Consider the following 14081-nt stretch of genomic DNA (forward strand, 5'->3'; position numbering starts at 1 on the left):
GAATTTCTCCCCTGTCCCTGTTCATTTGTCATTTCTCCTCTCCAAGCACCCCTCAAGAGGGGTTGTGGGGTACAGTTACAGCATGGGAGTGCAATGTGTTGTTAAGCTCTCTGTAAATTCTACTCAATGCAACCACCATACTTCATGCTGCTTTTTCAGATGCTTCATATTCATTGGTTTTTTTTTAATGTTCTTTTCTCTCTCTCTCTTTTTATTCCCAGGGAAGAGCGAGTATGATCTTCTCGTCATTGGGGGAGGGTCTGGTGGCCTTGCTTGTGCAAAAGAAGGTAACTAAGCATGTTCCACGCACTTGTACAATAGTCTCACCTCGCTAGGGATCATTATGAATGCGATTGGAAATAAAACTTCCAATACTATAATGCCGTTACGTAAATTTATGACGCGGCTGCATTTGGAATACCATGTGCAGTTCTGCTCGCCTCGCCTCAAAAAGGATATTGTAGAGTTGGAAAAGGTTTGGAAAAAGGCAACCAGAATGATCCTGGGAATGGAGCCCCACTCACCTATGAGGAAAGGCTGCGGCGTTTGGGGCTTTTTAGTTTAGAGAAAAGGCGAGTCAGTGGCGACATGACAGAAGTGTCTCAAATTATGCATGGCACGGAGAAAGCAGATAGAGAAAAAACAGTTTCTCCCTCTTTCATAACACTAGAACTCGGGGCCATCTGTTGAAGCTGGATGTTGGAAGATTCAGGACAGACAAAAGAAAATACTTCTGTACACAGTGCAGAGTGAAAATGATAGGATTCACTCCTGCTTGATATAGCGATGGCCACTGACTTGGATGGCTTTAAAAGAGGATTAGACATGTTCATGGAGGATAAAGACTGTCAGTGGCTACTAGCCACAATGGCTATGTTCTGCCTCCGCTGTCGGAGGGAGTAGTCTTCAGAATACCAGTTGCTGGGAGGGGCAGGAGGGGAGAGCTGCTGTTGCGCTCACGTCCTGCTTGCTTGCTTTCGATAGGTAGCCCACTGATTCTTACTGTTTGGCTATTATGAGAGCTGGATATTGGACTAGGTGAGCTTTTGGCTTGATTTAGCAGGGCTGTTCTTATGCTTTTATTAATAAACTTGAGCTTGGAAAAGTTACTTTTTTTGAACTACAACTCCCATCAGCTCCAGCCAGCATGGCCACTGGATTGGGCTGATGGGAGTTGTAGTTCAAAAAAAGTAACTTTTCCAAAAATCTCTGCCAGTGTCCTTCACCCAAGGGGCCAACCCTGGCACCATAACAATAATATCTTACTCTCTCCTTTAAATATATCTAATCTCTTCTTATTTCTGAAGCTTCCCAATTTGGAAAGAAGGTGGCTGTGTTGGATTTTGTGGATCCTTCTCCAAAAGGTAGGAAACAATCCATGTACTGTTTATTTATTTTAAATGTATAAATAAATAAATATATCTATGAATCAAAGTACAGTTTTGTCAACACACAATATAATCAAGGGTCGCTGCCAGTGAGCACACTTGGAATTTTGAGAATGTGTTGCGGGCACCAGCCACAAAATGGCTGCTGAGGGGGCGTGGCATAACCGAGCACGGCTGTCACATCTAAAATAGCAGAAAATGGGACAGGATCACTAAATGCTGTAGGCAAGCCCTGCCCGCATCGGCTGCCCAATCAGTGGGGAAAAGGCACCTAAAAGAGTGGAAAAAGAGACTGTACCACAAAATGATGCATGCATTCTCCCCCATGCACAAACACACAGTCAGTGGGGGGAAAGTGCCTGCATCAGCTCACAGAGATAAGTTCTTTGCACCTCTGCTCTGTTCAGAATGGGAGGGAAGGTGGGTGTCCAGTCCTGGCTTCCAGTGAATTGAGGGCATGTCTAGGGAAACATGTACAATGTAGGACAGCTAGTGCAAGCAGGAAATGCCAATCTCTCTTGCAGTATGGATTTTTGATCGAAACATTTAAAAACCACAAAACCGAAATAACATTCAACAGCAGCCTGATGGTAACAATGTTAAAATGCAGGCCAAAAATCATGTCCCCAGAACCCAGGCAAACAAAAATGTTTTGTTACCTAAAACGTGATAGCATGTACAATGATTGTCCTTCTCCAGGAAGGGAATTCTGCAATCGTAGTGCCACCACTGATGCCCTGTTTTGAGTCACCGCACCATAGGCCGAACCTGTAGATGGCCTACAAGCGGGGCCTCTCTCGCTGATCTCAAAGCATGAACCGGCTCCTTTAAGTACTTGGGTCCTTAACTATTTAGGGATTTCTCCGCTAGTACCCAACACCTTGAATTGGGTCTTGTAGCTCACAGGCAGCCAGTGCAGTGATTTTAGGATTGGTGTTAACAGTTTGGCCACTGCACCAGCAGCAGCTTCTGGACTATCTTCAAGGGTAGCCCCACACAGGGCTCAATGCACCGTGGATTGGGTGGACTGCATTTTCCTTGGTAAGTCACATGTTGTGCCTGAGCCGCTGCTTGAATGTTGGAAGATTCAGGACAGGCAAAAGGAAGGATTTCTTCACACAGCCCTTAGTTAAAACTATGGAAGCCATTCCCACAAGAAACAGTGAACGCCACCAACTTAGATGGCTTCAGAAGAGGATTAGACAAATTCATGGAAGAGGATAAGGCTACCAATGGCTACTAGCCACAATGGCTATGTTCTGCCTGATGGGAATCACAGGAGGGGAGAGCGCTGTTGTGCTCAGGTCCTGCTTGCATGCTTCCCATAGGCATTAGGTTGGCCACTGCAAAAACATGATGTTGGACTAAATTCAGCAGGCTCTTCTTATATTCTTATCAGTGCTTGGGTGGTAGGGGTTGGGTAGTGAGAGAGAAGCAGAGCAGCCCTTTACAAATCTATTGATTTATTATTTATTTATTAAATGTCCCACCCTACCTCCCAGAAGGAGCCCAGGGCAGCAAACAAAAACACTAAAAGCTCTCTGAAACATCTTAAAAACAAAACATCTTAAAACACAACACCTTTAAAACCATCTTTTCAAAAAAAAAAGTTTTAAAAATATCTTAAAAAGCAATTCTAGTACAGACGCGGACTGGGATAAGGTCTCTACTTAAAAGGCTTTTTGGAAGGTCTTCAGCAGGCACCGAAAAGATAACAGAGATGGCGCCTGTCTAATATTTAAGGGGAGGGAATTCCAAAGGGTAGGTGCCACAACACTAGAGGTCCGCTTTCTGTGTTGTGCAGAACAGACCTCTTGATAAGATGGTATCAGGTAAGCTTATACCTGATAAAATCAGGTATCACTGCAGAGCGAAGTGATCAACTGGGTATATAAGGTGTAGGACGATCTTTCAGGTATCCTGGTCCCAAGCTGTATAGGGCTTTGTACACCAAAACCAGAACTTTACACTTAGCCCAGTAGCTAATGGGCAGTCAGTGCAATTCTTTCAGCAGCGGGTGACATGTTGGCGATACCCTGCCCCAGTGAGCAGTTTCACTGCCACATTTTGCACCAGCTGCGGCTTCCGGACCAACCTCAAGAGCAGCCCCGCTTAGAGCGCATTACAGTAATTCACCCTAGAGGTTACCCTCACTCGCAGAGTGCAGTAACCTCCAAGCCTCAACCCTGGAGTTCTCTCTTTTAGTCAAATCATGACCCCCCCCCCAACCCCGATACCCTTCTGACAACAGTTATCTACGGGAAGCATCTCAAAAACGTTAAGGTGCATTCTATAAATCAGTGGTTCCCAACCTGGGGGCTGCAAAGTAATCCAGAGGGGGCCGTGAACAGTAAAGAAATGAATTATTTATTAATTTTTTTAAAAAAAGTCTTCACTCCGTCAACACTGTCTGCTTTCCGCTGGTGCTGCAGATGACACCTCCCCCTTGCTCCAAACGAGAGGGGAGGCCTTTTGCTGAAGCACCAGAGCGTCTTTCAGGTGCACTAAGGGCAGGCATCTGCCTATAAAATACATGGCAGATGCCAAAGGAGACTGAGGGTGGAGCTACCAGGAAGAAGAGGGGATTACTATCACTGATTCCCGTCTCCTTGCACTGCCGCTACTGACAACACCCTTACTTAGGATGAGAGGAGAGAGGTTTTTGTGAAGCAAAGAGAAGCAAGGCTGCACAGAAAGGCTGCTTTCCCCCTTCCTTCCTGGCAGCCAGCCTGCCTCCCTGGAGGGAGGGGGTCACAAAAGATTTTCAGCTTATAAAGGGGGTCCCATGCTCATAAAGGTTGGGAACCACTGCTATAAATGCTGGGTAAGGCCAGGCTCGGCCAGTGAAATCAGGCGTCCATTTCTCTACTTTTCTGCAGGAACCAAATGGGGACTCGGTGGTACCTGCGTGAACGTCGGTTGCATTCCTAAAAAGCTTATGCACCAAGCAGCTCTTCTGGGAGGTTCCCTCAAAGATGCCCAGCGTTACGGCTGGAATATATCCCACCCTGTGAATCACGACTGGTAAGATAAAACTCTTTGCCTCTGCAGGGATGAGGAACCCCACGGCCCTCCAGATGTTGCTGGACTGCAGCTCCCATCATCCCTGACCATTGGCTGTGGCTGATGGGAGTTGGAGTCCAGCAACATCTGGAGGGCCCCAAGTTCCCCATTCCCGGTTTATTGTGTTCTGTGTATATGTGATGAAGGGAACGCTGTATTTCATTTGGCATAGCTAAAACCACGGTTGCCTATGGCCGTACTACCCCAAACACGCCTGACCTCGGAAGCTAAGCAGGGTCAGGCCTGGTTCGTACTTGGATGGGAGACCGCCTGGGGATACCGGGTGCCGTAGGCCAATGGTAAACCACCTCTGAAGACCTCTTACCATGAAAACCCTGTGAATATATCCAAAAAGGATTCATAGGGTTGCCATAAGTCGTAATCAACTTGAAGGCATAGAACAACAAACCATGGTCAGTTGTTCTGGGATAACAAACCCGGAAGTCATTTGTCCAGTGCAGACAATACTCTATCCCAGTAGTTTCCATACTTTTCTCCCCCGCGGACCATTTGGAAATTGCTGGCGGACTTGGTGGTCCGCCTCATGATTTCTCTGCCTGTTGTAGAGTTTGTGAAGAACTGTGCTAGATGCTGTGTGAGTTTTCATTGTACTTGTTGTTCCTCTTTCTTCTAATATTGTGCTTTATTGCATCACAATTTGCATTCCAGGTGCAATGCAGCGAAACTGTGTTTCTTGCACTGCAATAGAATGCAATATAAATAAAGTAATGAAAATGCCCTGGGCTCCTGCTGGAAGGGCAGGATATAAATCAAATAATAATAATAGTAATAATAATAGAATGAAAAATCAATACCTGATGTGGACATGTCGTGGGCCTCCTGAATAAAGCTTGCAGACCAGTGGTGATCCACGGACCACAGTTTGGGAACCCCTGTACCTTGCATCATGCTCTGTGGAGGCCTGAAGCTCATGGACAGGATTGGGGAAATAGTCACAGACTCAGGCCACATCCCCACCATTCATTTGAAGCAGTGTCATACCAATTTAAGCAGTCATGGCTTCCCCTAAAGAATCCTGGGAACTGTAGTGTGTGAAGGGTGCTGAGAGTTGTTCACTTCACTGAGCTACAATTTACAGAGTTCCTCGGGCAGAGGGACTGATTGTTAAACCACTGTGGGAATTGTAGCTCAAGGAGGGGAACAGGGGGTTCCTAGCAACTCTAGCGCCCCTTAACGAATGACAGTTTCCAGGGTTCTTGGGGGGGGGGGAAGCCATGGCTGGTTAGAATGGCATAATACTGCTTTAAATGTAAGGTGCAGAAGTGGCCTTAACTGTGTACATCAAGATAGGCAATCCATAAGCCCAAATAATTTGCCGCCCTGGGCTCCTGCTGGGAGGAAGGGCGAGATATAAATAAAATAATAAATAAATAGGTGCCAAACATGACTGGATATAGCTAAACGTTCAAACGTGGAAAGGGCAGTGCAATCTTCAGACCACTGAGTTGTAGATGTTGGGTGTTTATCCTTCCAGTCTTGCAGCCGAAGTCTTTTTGCAGCCATAAGGGCTCGCAGCGTCCACTTCCCTTCTCTGTCTGCTAGTCCGCACACAATCAGGGACATCCCGCAAGAGTGCATGAACATGTTAAACTGTCATGGCTTCCCCTAAAGAATCCTGGGAACTGTAGTTTGTTAAGGGTGCTGAGACTTGCGAGGGAGACCCTTATTGATTGTTAATCAGGGAAGAGGGATGGATAATTAACCCCCTTTTTCTGCCTTCTCAGGTCCACAATGGCAAAAGCTGTCCAAAACTACGTCAAATCCTTGAACTGGGGACACAGAGTGCAGCTCCAGGACAAGTAAAGGGATCTCTTCTTCTTCAGCATTTGAGTTACTAATGGGCATAAGTAGGGCCTACAACAAAATGTTGCAGTGTATCTTCACCACGACTGGCACCCAACATAGGGACGAGGAGCCTGTCATCCTCCAGATGTTGGTGGACTCCCAACTGCCCTAATCCCTGATCCTTGGCCCTGCTGGCTGGGAGTTGTCGTTCAGCAACATCTGGAGAGTCATAGATTCCCCATCCCTGCGGCCAAACAGTGGCACAATAGCCAGGCATGTCCTCCTCCTAGATACTGTAAGATGGTAATGTGTTCAAACGAGCCGTTCCACTCCATTCCCCACACTTTTTTCTGTTTTTCCTCTCCAGTTGACGCTCAACATTCTGTGGCGTCTGGCGGCTACCGAGCACGCTCAGTCTTCAGCGGGCTGTTTTTTTTTACGGGGAGGGGGTGATTACTTCCCTTTGGGATTTTCGGGGGGGCGGGATTTTTTGAGCTGGGGCAAGACTGGGATCTTAGCAGCTTCCCCGCTGTGCCAGGTCCTGATGCCAGTCCTTTGCTTCACAAAGTGTGCCCCCACTCCTGCGTGTACTTGAGAGTAAATTGCATGGACCTCTGTGGGACTGTACCGTTGAGCAGACACGCCCAGGATCGTGCTGCAAATGGTGCTCAGTACAGAGGCGGGTGATCAGCTCTGTTAATTTTTTTTCCCCCGCGCTAATAGGAAAGTGAAGTACTTCAACTTGAAAGGCCGTTTTGTGGATGCGCACACGATTTGCGGGCTGGCCAAAGGAGGCAAAGAGGTGAGCTGCTTGCCTGTACAAGAAGCCCCTTTGCATGCCAGATCGGGATATTACAAGGGCCTAAGAAGAGCCATGCTGGATCAGGCAAGTGGCCCCTCTAGTCCAGGACCACGTTTTCACAGTGACCGACCAGATGCCCATCGGAAGCCCCCAAGGAGGACAGGAGCGCTATAGCCATCTCCCACCCATGATTCTCGGCAACTGGTGTTAGGCAGAGTGACTCTGGTTTTGGATGTAACGCGTCCTGCTGGATCAGGCCAGAGGCCCATCTAATCCAGCATCCTGTGGTCACAGTGGCCAACCACTCAAGAAGGGCCTGAGAGCAACAGCAACTCTTCCATCCTGCAGTTCTTAGCATTTGGCTATGGTCTGAAGGCACATGAGGTCAGCTCCCTGTTGAAGCTAAGCAGGGTCAGGTCTGGTCAGTGCCTGGATGGGAGACTGCCTGGGAACCATACGGAAGCCGCCTTGGGTTTCTATCATGAAAAGAAAAGCGGGGTATAAATGTAATAAATATAATAATAATAATTTGTCTTTCAGAGGCATACGGTGGAGGCAGAACATAGCCATTGTGGCTAGTAGCTGTTAGACAGCCTTATCCTCCGTGATCTAATCTTACCAACGGTGGGTCTTCAGGCAAAGCCTTCCCATCACCTGCCACCAGTTCCTTTTTTTTAGCAGGAGATGCCATGGATTGAACCAGGACCTTCTGTGTGTACTCTATGCAGAGAGCAGTGGTTCTTCCCCATAGGATCTTCTGATACCAGCAACACTCACTCCATTTGCTGCCAGCACTTGAAGGGCCGCAGCCCGGCAGCAGAGCTTCTGCTTCACACGCAGGAGGTCCCAGGTTCAATCCCCGGCACCTCCAGGTTGGGCAAAGAGAGGCTCCCTGTCTGAAACCTTGGAGAGCTGCTGCCAGTCAGTGTAGACAATACTGAGCTAGAAGGATTAATGGTCTGACTCGGTGTAAGGCAGCATCTTATTAGGGAATCCATTTCTTTAGAAAAACCCTGCTGATTATGGAGCCATCGCAGCTTCCTATCTGTACACGCGAACCGTTCCAAAGTGTAGGAGCGCGTTCACTCTTGCTCGCTTTGATGTGCTGCCGTCAAAGGGCGATTCAGTAAAACCCTGGTTGTTATATTCAGTATTGGACTGCCTACAAGTCGATCCCGACTTACGGCGACCCTACAAATAGGGTTTTCATGGTAAGCGGTATTCAGAGGGGGTTTACCATTGCCTTTCTCTGAGGCTGAGAGGCAGTGACTGGCCCAAGGTCACCCAGGGAGCTTCATGGCTGTGTGGGGATTCGAACCCTTGTCTCCCAGGTCGTAGTCCAACACTCTAACCACTATGCCACACTGGCTCTGGTTATCAAACAGATATGTCTTTATGGAGCTGGAGCAATAGAATCTATCGAGAGCTGTAAGCTGTATAGTGAATGCAAAGGACCATTAGTTATCCCCATATTAACAGCTTTTCCCAGGAAGATCTTTTGTAAACACTATTTCGTCTAAGGGATGTGCCGTCTTTTGTTATTGAAAGGGTTCTTTTCTGACCTCGATGCTGATCAGGGGGGAAAAAACCTTTGCTGGTTTCTTCAGCGAAGGAATTGTGTAATTTGTACTTGGTTTTAAATTGTTGCCTTTCCTAGATTTGTATTGAATTTTGCTGGTCTGTGACTGTAATAAATGACTTGATTTATTAGGGAAAGGCTGCAGCTCAGTGGTAGAACATCTGCTTTGCATGCAGAAGGTCCCAGTTTCAATCTCTGACATCTCCAGGCAGGGCTGGGAGAAACCCCTTCCTGAAACCCTGGAGCGTCACTGCCAGTCAGTGTAGACAATACTGAGCTAGCCGGACGAATGCTCTGACTTGGTATATGGCAGCTTCCTTGTCAGCTGAGAGTTTTATTGTTCCTGCTTGGACCAGCTGCTGCCTTATGAACATACTAGGAGACAATAGTCAAGAAATCAGAAGAAGGCTAGGACTGGTGAGGGCAGCTATGAGAGAACTAGAAAAGGTCCTCAAATGCAAAGATGTATCACTGAACACCAAAGTCAGGATCATTCAGACCATGGTATTCTCAATCTCCATGTATGGATGTGGAAGTTGGACAGTGAAAAAAGCGGATAAGAGAAAGATCAACTCATTTGAAATGTGGTGTTGGAGGAGAGCGTTGTGGATACCATGGACCACAAAAAAGACAAATAATTGGGTGTTAGAACAAATTAAACCAGAACTGTCACTAGAAGCTAAAATGATGAAACTGAGGTTATCATACTTTGGACACATTATGAGGAGACATGATTCACTAGAAAAGAAAATAATGCTGGGAAAAACAGAAGGGGGTAGAAAAAGAGGAAGACCAAATGAGATGGATTGATTCCATAAACGAAGCCACAGACCTGAACGTACAAGATCTGAGCAGGTTGGTTCATGACAGATGCTCTTGGAGGTCACTGATTCATAGGGTCACCATAAGTCGTAATCGACTTGAAGGCACATAACAACAACAAGGCCGTGGCTGGACCCACCCTTAGGCAGAACAAGACCCTCATCCAAGGAGCGCTCCAGATGTTGCTGGACTACATCTCCCATCATCTCTGACCATCAGCCATGCTGGCAGGGGCTCATGGGAGGTTCAGTCCAGCAACATGTGGATGAGGCCATTGGTTTCACTGCCCCTGATCTGGAATCCTGGCCAGGGCCATCTTGCGGGCATTTTCCACGCTGTTGCTACTCAACAAGTAGTTAAGGACAGCTTTAATAGTTCTCAGATGTAATGAAGGATCGTTCTTAACCATTCTGGAAACGCAAGAAAGGATCACTTTTAATAGTTCCGCAAATGCAATAAGATACGACTGTTGGAGATAAAACATATTTTAATGCAGAACGGCATGTGCCCACTCAGGCTGGACTGGAACCCTTTCTCTTTTAACCTTTTAACCTCCCCCCTGGGATAAAAACCAAAGAAATGATGAAATTTTAAAAGGGGTAGGCCTAGAAGTAGGCATTGTGAGAGCAGGGGCACAGGATATAAATTCAGAAGAGCAAAATTACCACAGGCCTAACCACAAGTGCCAAAGACACTTGAAGAGAGACACTGCTTACAAGTGCCTGTACACTAATGCTAGGAGCCTGCGAACCAAGATGGGAGAACTGGAGTGCTTGGTCTTAGAGGAGAGCATTGATATAGTGAGCATAACGGAGACCTGGTGGAATGGAGAAAACCAGTGGGATACGGTTATCCCTGGATATAAACTATATCGGAAGGACAGGGAAGGACGTATTGGTGGCGGAGTCGCTCTATACGTGAAAGAAGGCATTGAATCCAGCAAGCTCGAAACCCCAAAAGAGGCAGACTCCTCCACAGAATCGTTGTGGGTGGTGATACCGTGCCCCAGGAGGGACTTAATACTGGGAACGATCTATCGTCCCCCTGATCAAAATGCTCAGGGAGACCTTGAGATGAGATATGAAATTGAGGAAGCATCCAAACTAGGAAATGTGGTAGTAATGGGTGACTTCAACTACCCGGACATAGACTGGCTGCATATGTGTTCCAGTCATGACAAAGAAGCAAAGTTTCTAGATATTCTAAATGACTATTCCCTAGATCAGTTGGTCATGGAACCGACCAGAGGGACGGCAACCCTGGACTTAATCCTCAGTGGGGACCGGGACCTGGTGCAAGATGTAAGTGTTGTTGAACCGATTGGGAGCAGTGACCACAGTGCTATTAAATTAAACATACATGTAACTAGCCAATTGCCAAGAAAATCCAACACGGTCACATTTGACTTCAAAAGAGGAAACTTCACAAAAATGAGGGGATTGGTAAAAAGAAAGCTGAAAAACAAAGTCCAGAGGGTCACATCACTCGAAAATGCTTGGAAGTTGTTTAAAAACACTATATTAGAAGCTCAACTGGAGTGCATACCGCAGATCAGAAAAGGTACCGCCAGGGCCAAGAAGATGCCAGCATGGTTAACGAGCAAAGTCAAGGAAGCTCTTAGAGGCAAAAAGTCTTCCTTCAAAAAATGGAAGTCTTGTCCGAATGAAGAAAATAAAAAAGAACACAAACTCTGGCAAAAGAAATGCAAGAAGACAATAAGGGATGCTAAAAAAGAATTTGAGGAGCACATTGCTAAGAACATAAAAACCAACAACAAAAAATTCTATAAATACATTCAAAGCAGGAGACCATCTAAGGAGACAATTGGACCCTTGGATGATAAGGGAGTCAAAGGTGTACTAAAGAACGATAAGGAGATTGCAGAGAAGCTAAATGAATTCTTTGCATCTGTCTTCACAGTGGAAGATATAGGGCAGATCCCTGAACCTGAACTAACATTTGCAGGAAGGGATTCTGAGGAACTAAGACAAATAGTGGTAACGAGAGAGGGAGTTCTAAGCTTAATGGACAATATAAAAACTGACAAATCACCGGGCCCGGATGGCATCCACCCGAGAGTTCTCAAAGAACTCAAAGGTGAAATTGCTGATCTGCTAACTAAAATATGTAACTTGTCCCTCGGGTCCTGCTCCGTGCCTGAGGACTGGAAAGTGGCAAATGTAACGCCAATCTTCAAAAAGGGATCCAGAGGGGATCCCGGAAATTACAGGCCAGTTAGCTTAACTTCTGTCCCTGGAAAACTGGTAGAAAGTATGATTAAAGCTAGATTAACTAAGCACATAGAAGAACAAGCCTTGCTGAAGCAGAGCCAGCATGGCTTCTGCAAGGGAAAGTCCTGTCTCAGTAACCTATTAGAATTCTTTGAGAGTGTCAACAAGCATATAGATAGAGGTGATCCAGTGGACATAGTGTACTTAGACTTTCAAAAAGCGTTTGACAAGGTACCTCACCAAAGACTTCTGAGGAAGCTTTGCAGTCATGGAATAAGAGGAGAGGTCCTCTTGTGGATAAGGCATTGGTTAAGAAGCAGAAAGCAGAGAGTAGGAATCAATGGACAGTTCTCCCAATGGAGGGCTGTAGAAAGTGGAGTCCCTCAAGGATCGGTATTGGGACCTGTACTTTTCAACTTGTTCATTAATGACCTAGAATTAGGAGTGAGCAGTGAAGTGGCCAAGTTTGCTGACGACACTAAATTGTTCAGGGTTGTTAAAACAAAAAGGGATTGCGAAGAGCTCCAAAAAGACCTCTCCAAACTGAGTGAATGGGCGGAAAAATGGCAAATGCAATTCAATATAAACAAGTGTAAAATTATGCATATTGGAGCAAAAAATCTGAATTTCACATATACGCTCATGGGGTCTGAACTGGCGGTGACCGACCAGGAGAGAGACCTCGGGGTTGTAGTGGACAGCACGATGAAAATGTCGACCCAGTGTGCGGCAGCTGTGAAAAAGGCAAATTCCATGCTAGCGATAATTAGGAAAGGTACTGAAAATAAAACAGCCGATATCATAATGCCGTTGTATAAATCTATGGTGCGGCCGCATTTGGAATACTGTGTACAGTTCTGGTTGCCTCATCTCAAAAAGGATATTATAGAGTTGGAAAAGGTTCAGAAGAGGGCAACCAGAATGATCAAGGGGATGGAGCGACTCCCTTACGAGGAAAGGTTGCAGCATTTGGGGCTTTTTAGTTTAGAGAAAAGGCGGGTCAGAGGAGACATGATAGAAGTGTATAAAATTTTGCATGGCATTGAGAAAGTGGATAGAGAAAAGTTCTTCTCCCTCATAATACTAGAACTCGTGGACATTCAAAGAAGCTGAATGTTGGAAGATTCAGGACAGACAAAAGGAAGTACTTCTTTACTCAGCGCATAGTTAAACTATGGAATTTGCTCCCACAAGATGCAGTAATGGCCACCAGCTTGGATGGCTTTAAAAGAAGATTATACAAATTCATGGAGGACAGGGCTATCAATGGCTACTAGCCATGATGGCTGTGCTCTGCCACCCTAGTCAGAGGCAGCATGCTTCTGAAAACCAGTTGCTGGAAGCCTCAGGAGGGGAGAGTGTTCTTGCACTCGGGTCCTGCTTGCGGGCTTCCCCCAGGCACCTGGTTGGCCACTGTGAGAACAGGATGCTGGACTAGATGGGCCACTGGCCTGATCCAGCAGGCTCTTCTTATGTTCTTATGTTCTTATGTTCTCTGTTCTTGATTTCTTTCCATTTTGGTTCCTAGATTTTGTTTACCGCAGAAAACATAGTCCTCGCCACTGGAGGAAGGCCTAAATATCCCTCAAATGTGAGTTTTTTGCATTAATTCAACCCTAGCTGGAGTAAACTGTGGGTTGGCGTCAGTGCAGCTGCAATAGTTAAGGCTGGCAGGTGGAGGGAAGGTGGAATTTGCCCTAAGGAGAGGAGGGTAAGCAAGCACACAACCCCCGGAAAGGTGGATCACAAATTGCAGACTGTGGTGGGGGGTGAGAAACATTTTCAGCCCAAGGGCCGGATTCCCTTATGGGCAGCCTCCCAGGGGCCGCATGCCCAGTGGTAGGCGTACAGAACAGCTGCTCTACCATTGAGCTATGGCCCTTCCACGCATAAAGCCCTTGAACAATATGGCACCTAAACACCTCTCCCTGTACGTACTTGGCTGAGAGTTAAGATCAAGGTGGGTGGGGGGGAGGCTTTTCAGTGTCCCTCCATTTGGAATGGTACATTTGGCTGGGACACCAGGGTGGATCTTCTCTGGGGTGGCACCCTGGCTTTTGAACTCCCTCCCCCTTGAAAACCTACTCTGTTGGCTTTTAGACACCAGGCAAAAACCTGGCTGCTTCCCCAGGCATTTGGAGCACAGCGTCGCTGCCATTTGAGTTTGTTTTTATTGCCGTTTCTATTGGAGGGTGGTGGTGGTGTGTTTCATGAGTTATATGATTTTTATGGAATGTTATTGTTCCCTGCTCAGAGATCTCTGGATGTTGGGTGGGATTGAAATTTGGCTGTAGTCCGTTACCCAGCTCCTGGCTCTCCTCTGCCTGTGGTTCAGCCCTGGCAAATCGTTGGTTCAATTGGGGTGGGAATTGCAGGGTTTATTTATTTAT

At 46.6% G+C, this 14081-nt stretch overlaps 1 protein-coding gene and 1 pseudogene across 2 annotated transcripts in view; both read left to right on the forward strand.

Moving 5' to 3' along the window:
* TXNRD2 (thioredoxin reductase 2) overlaps positions 1-14081 on the forward strand; it is a 67754-nt gene that overhangs the window by 5876 nt on the left and 47797 nt on the right. The window contains exons 2-7 of one of the 2 annotated variants that reach the window (XM_061603366.1): positions 222-287; positions 1308-1364; positions 4268-4412; positions 6197-6271; positions 6981-7059; positions 13220-13282. In XM_061603366.1, coding sequence (XP_061459350.1) covers positions 222-287; positions 1308-1364; positions 4268-4412; positions 6197-6271; positions 6981-7059; positions 13220-13282 — 485 coding nt within the window. The remainder of the gene's footprint in view (positions 1-221; positions 288-1307; positions 1365-4267; positions 4413-6196; positions 6272-6980; positions 7060-13219; positions 13283-14081) is intronic. The other variant, XM_061603367.1, reaches the window with a different exon arrangement.
* LOC133373549 (5S ribosomal RNA) lies at positions 4638-4746 on the forward strand (annotated as a pseudogene).

This window comes from Rhineura floridana, chromosome 19, assembly GCF_030035675.1.
Source record: "Rhineura floridana isolate rRhiFlo1 chromosome 19, rRhiFlo1.hap2, whole genome shotgun sequence".
Classification (NCBI taxonomy): Eukaryota; Metazoa; Chordata; class Lepidosauria; order Squamata; family Rhineuridae; genus Rhineura; species Rhineura floridana.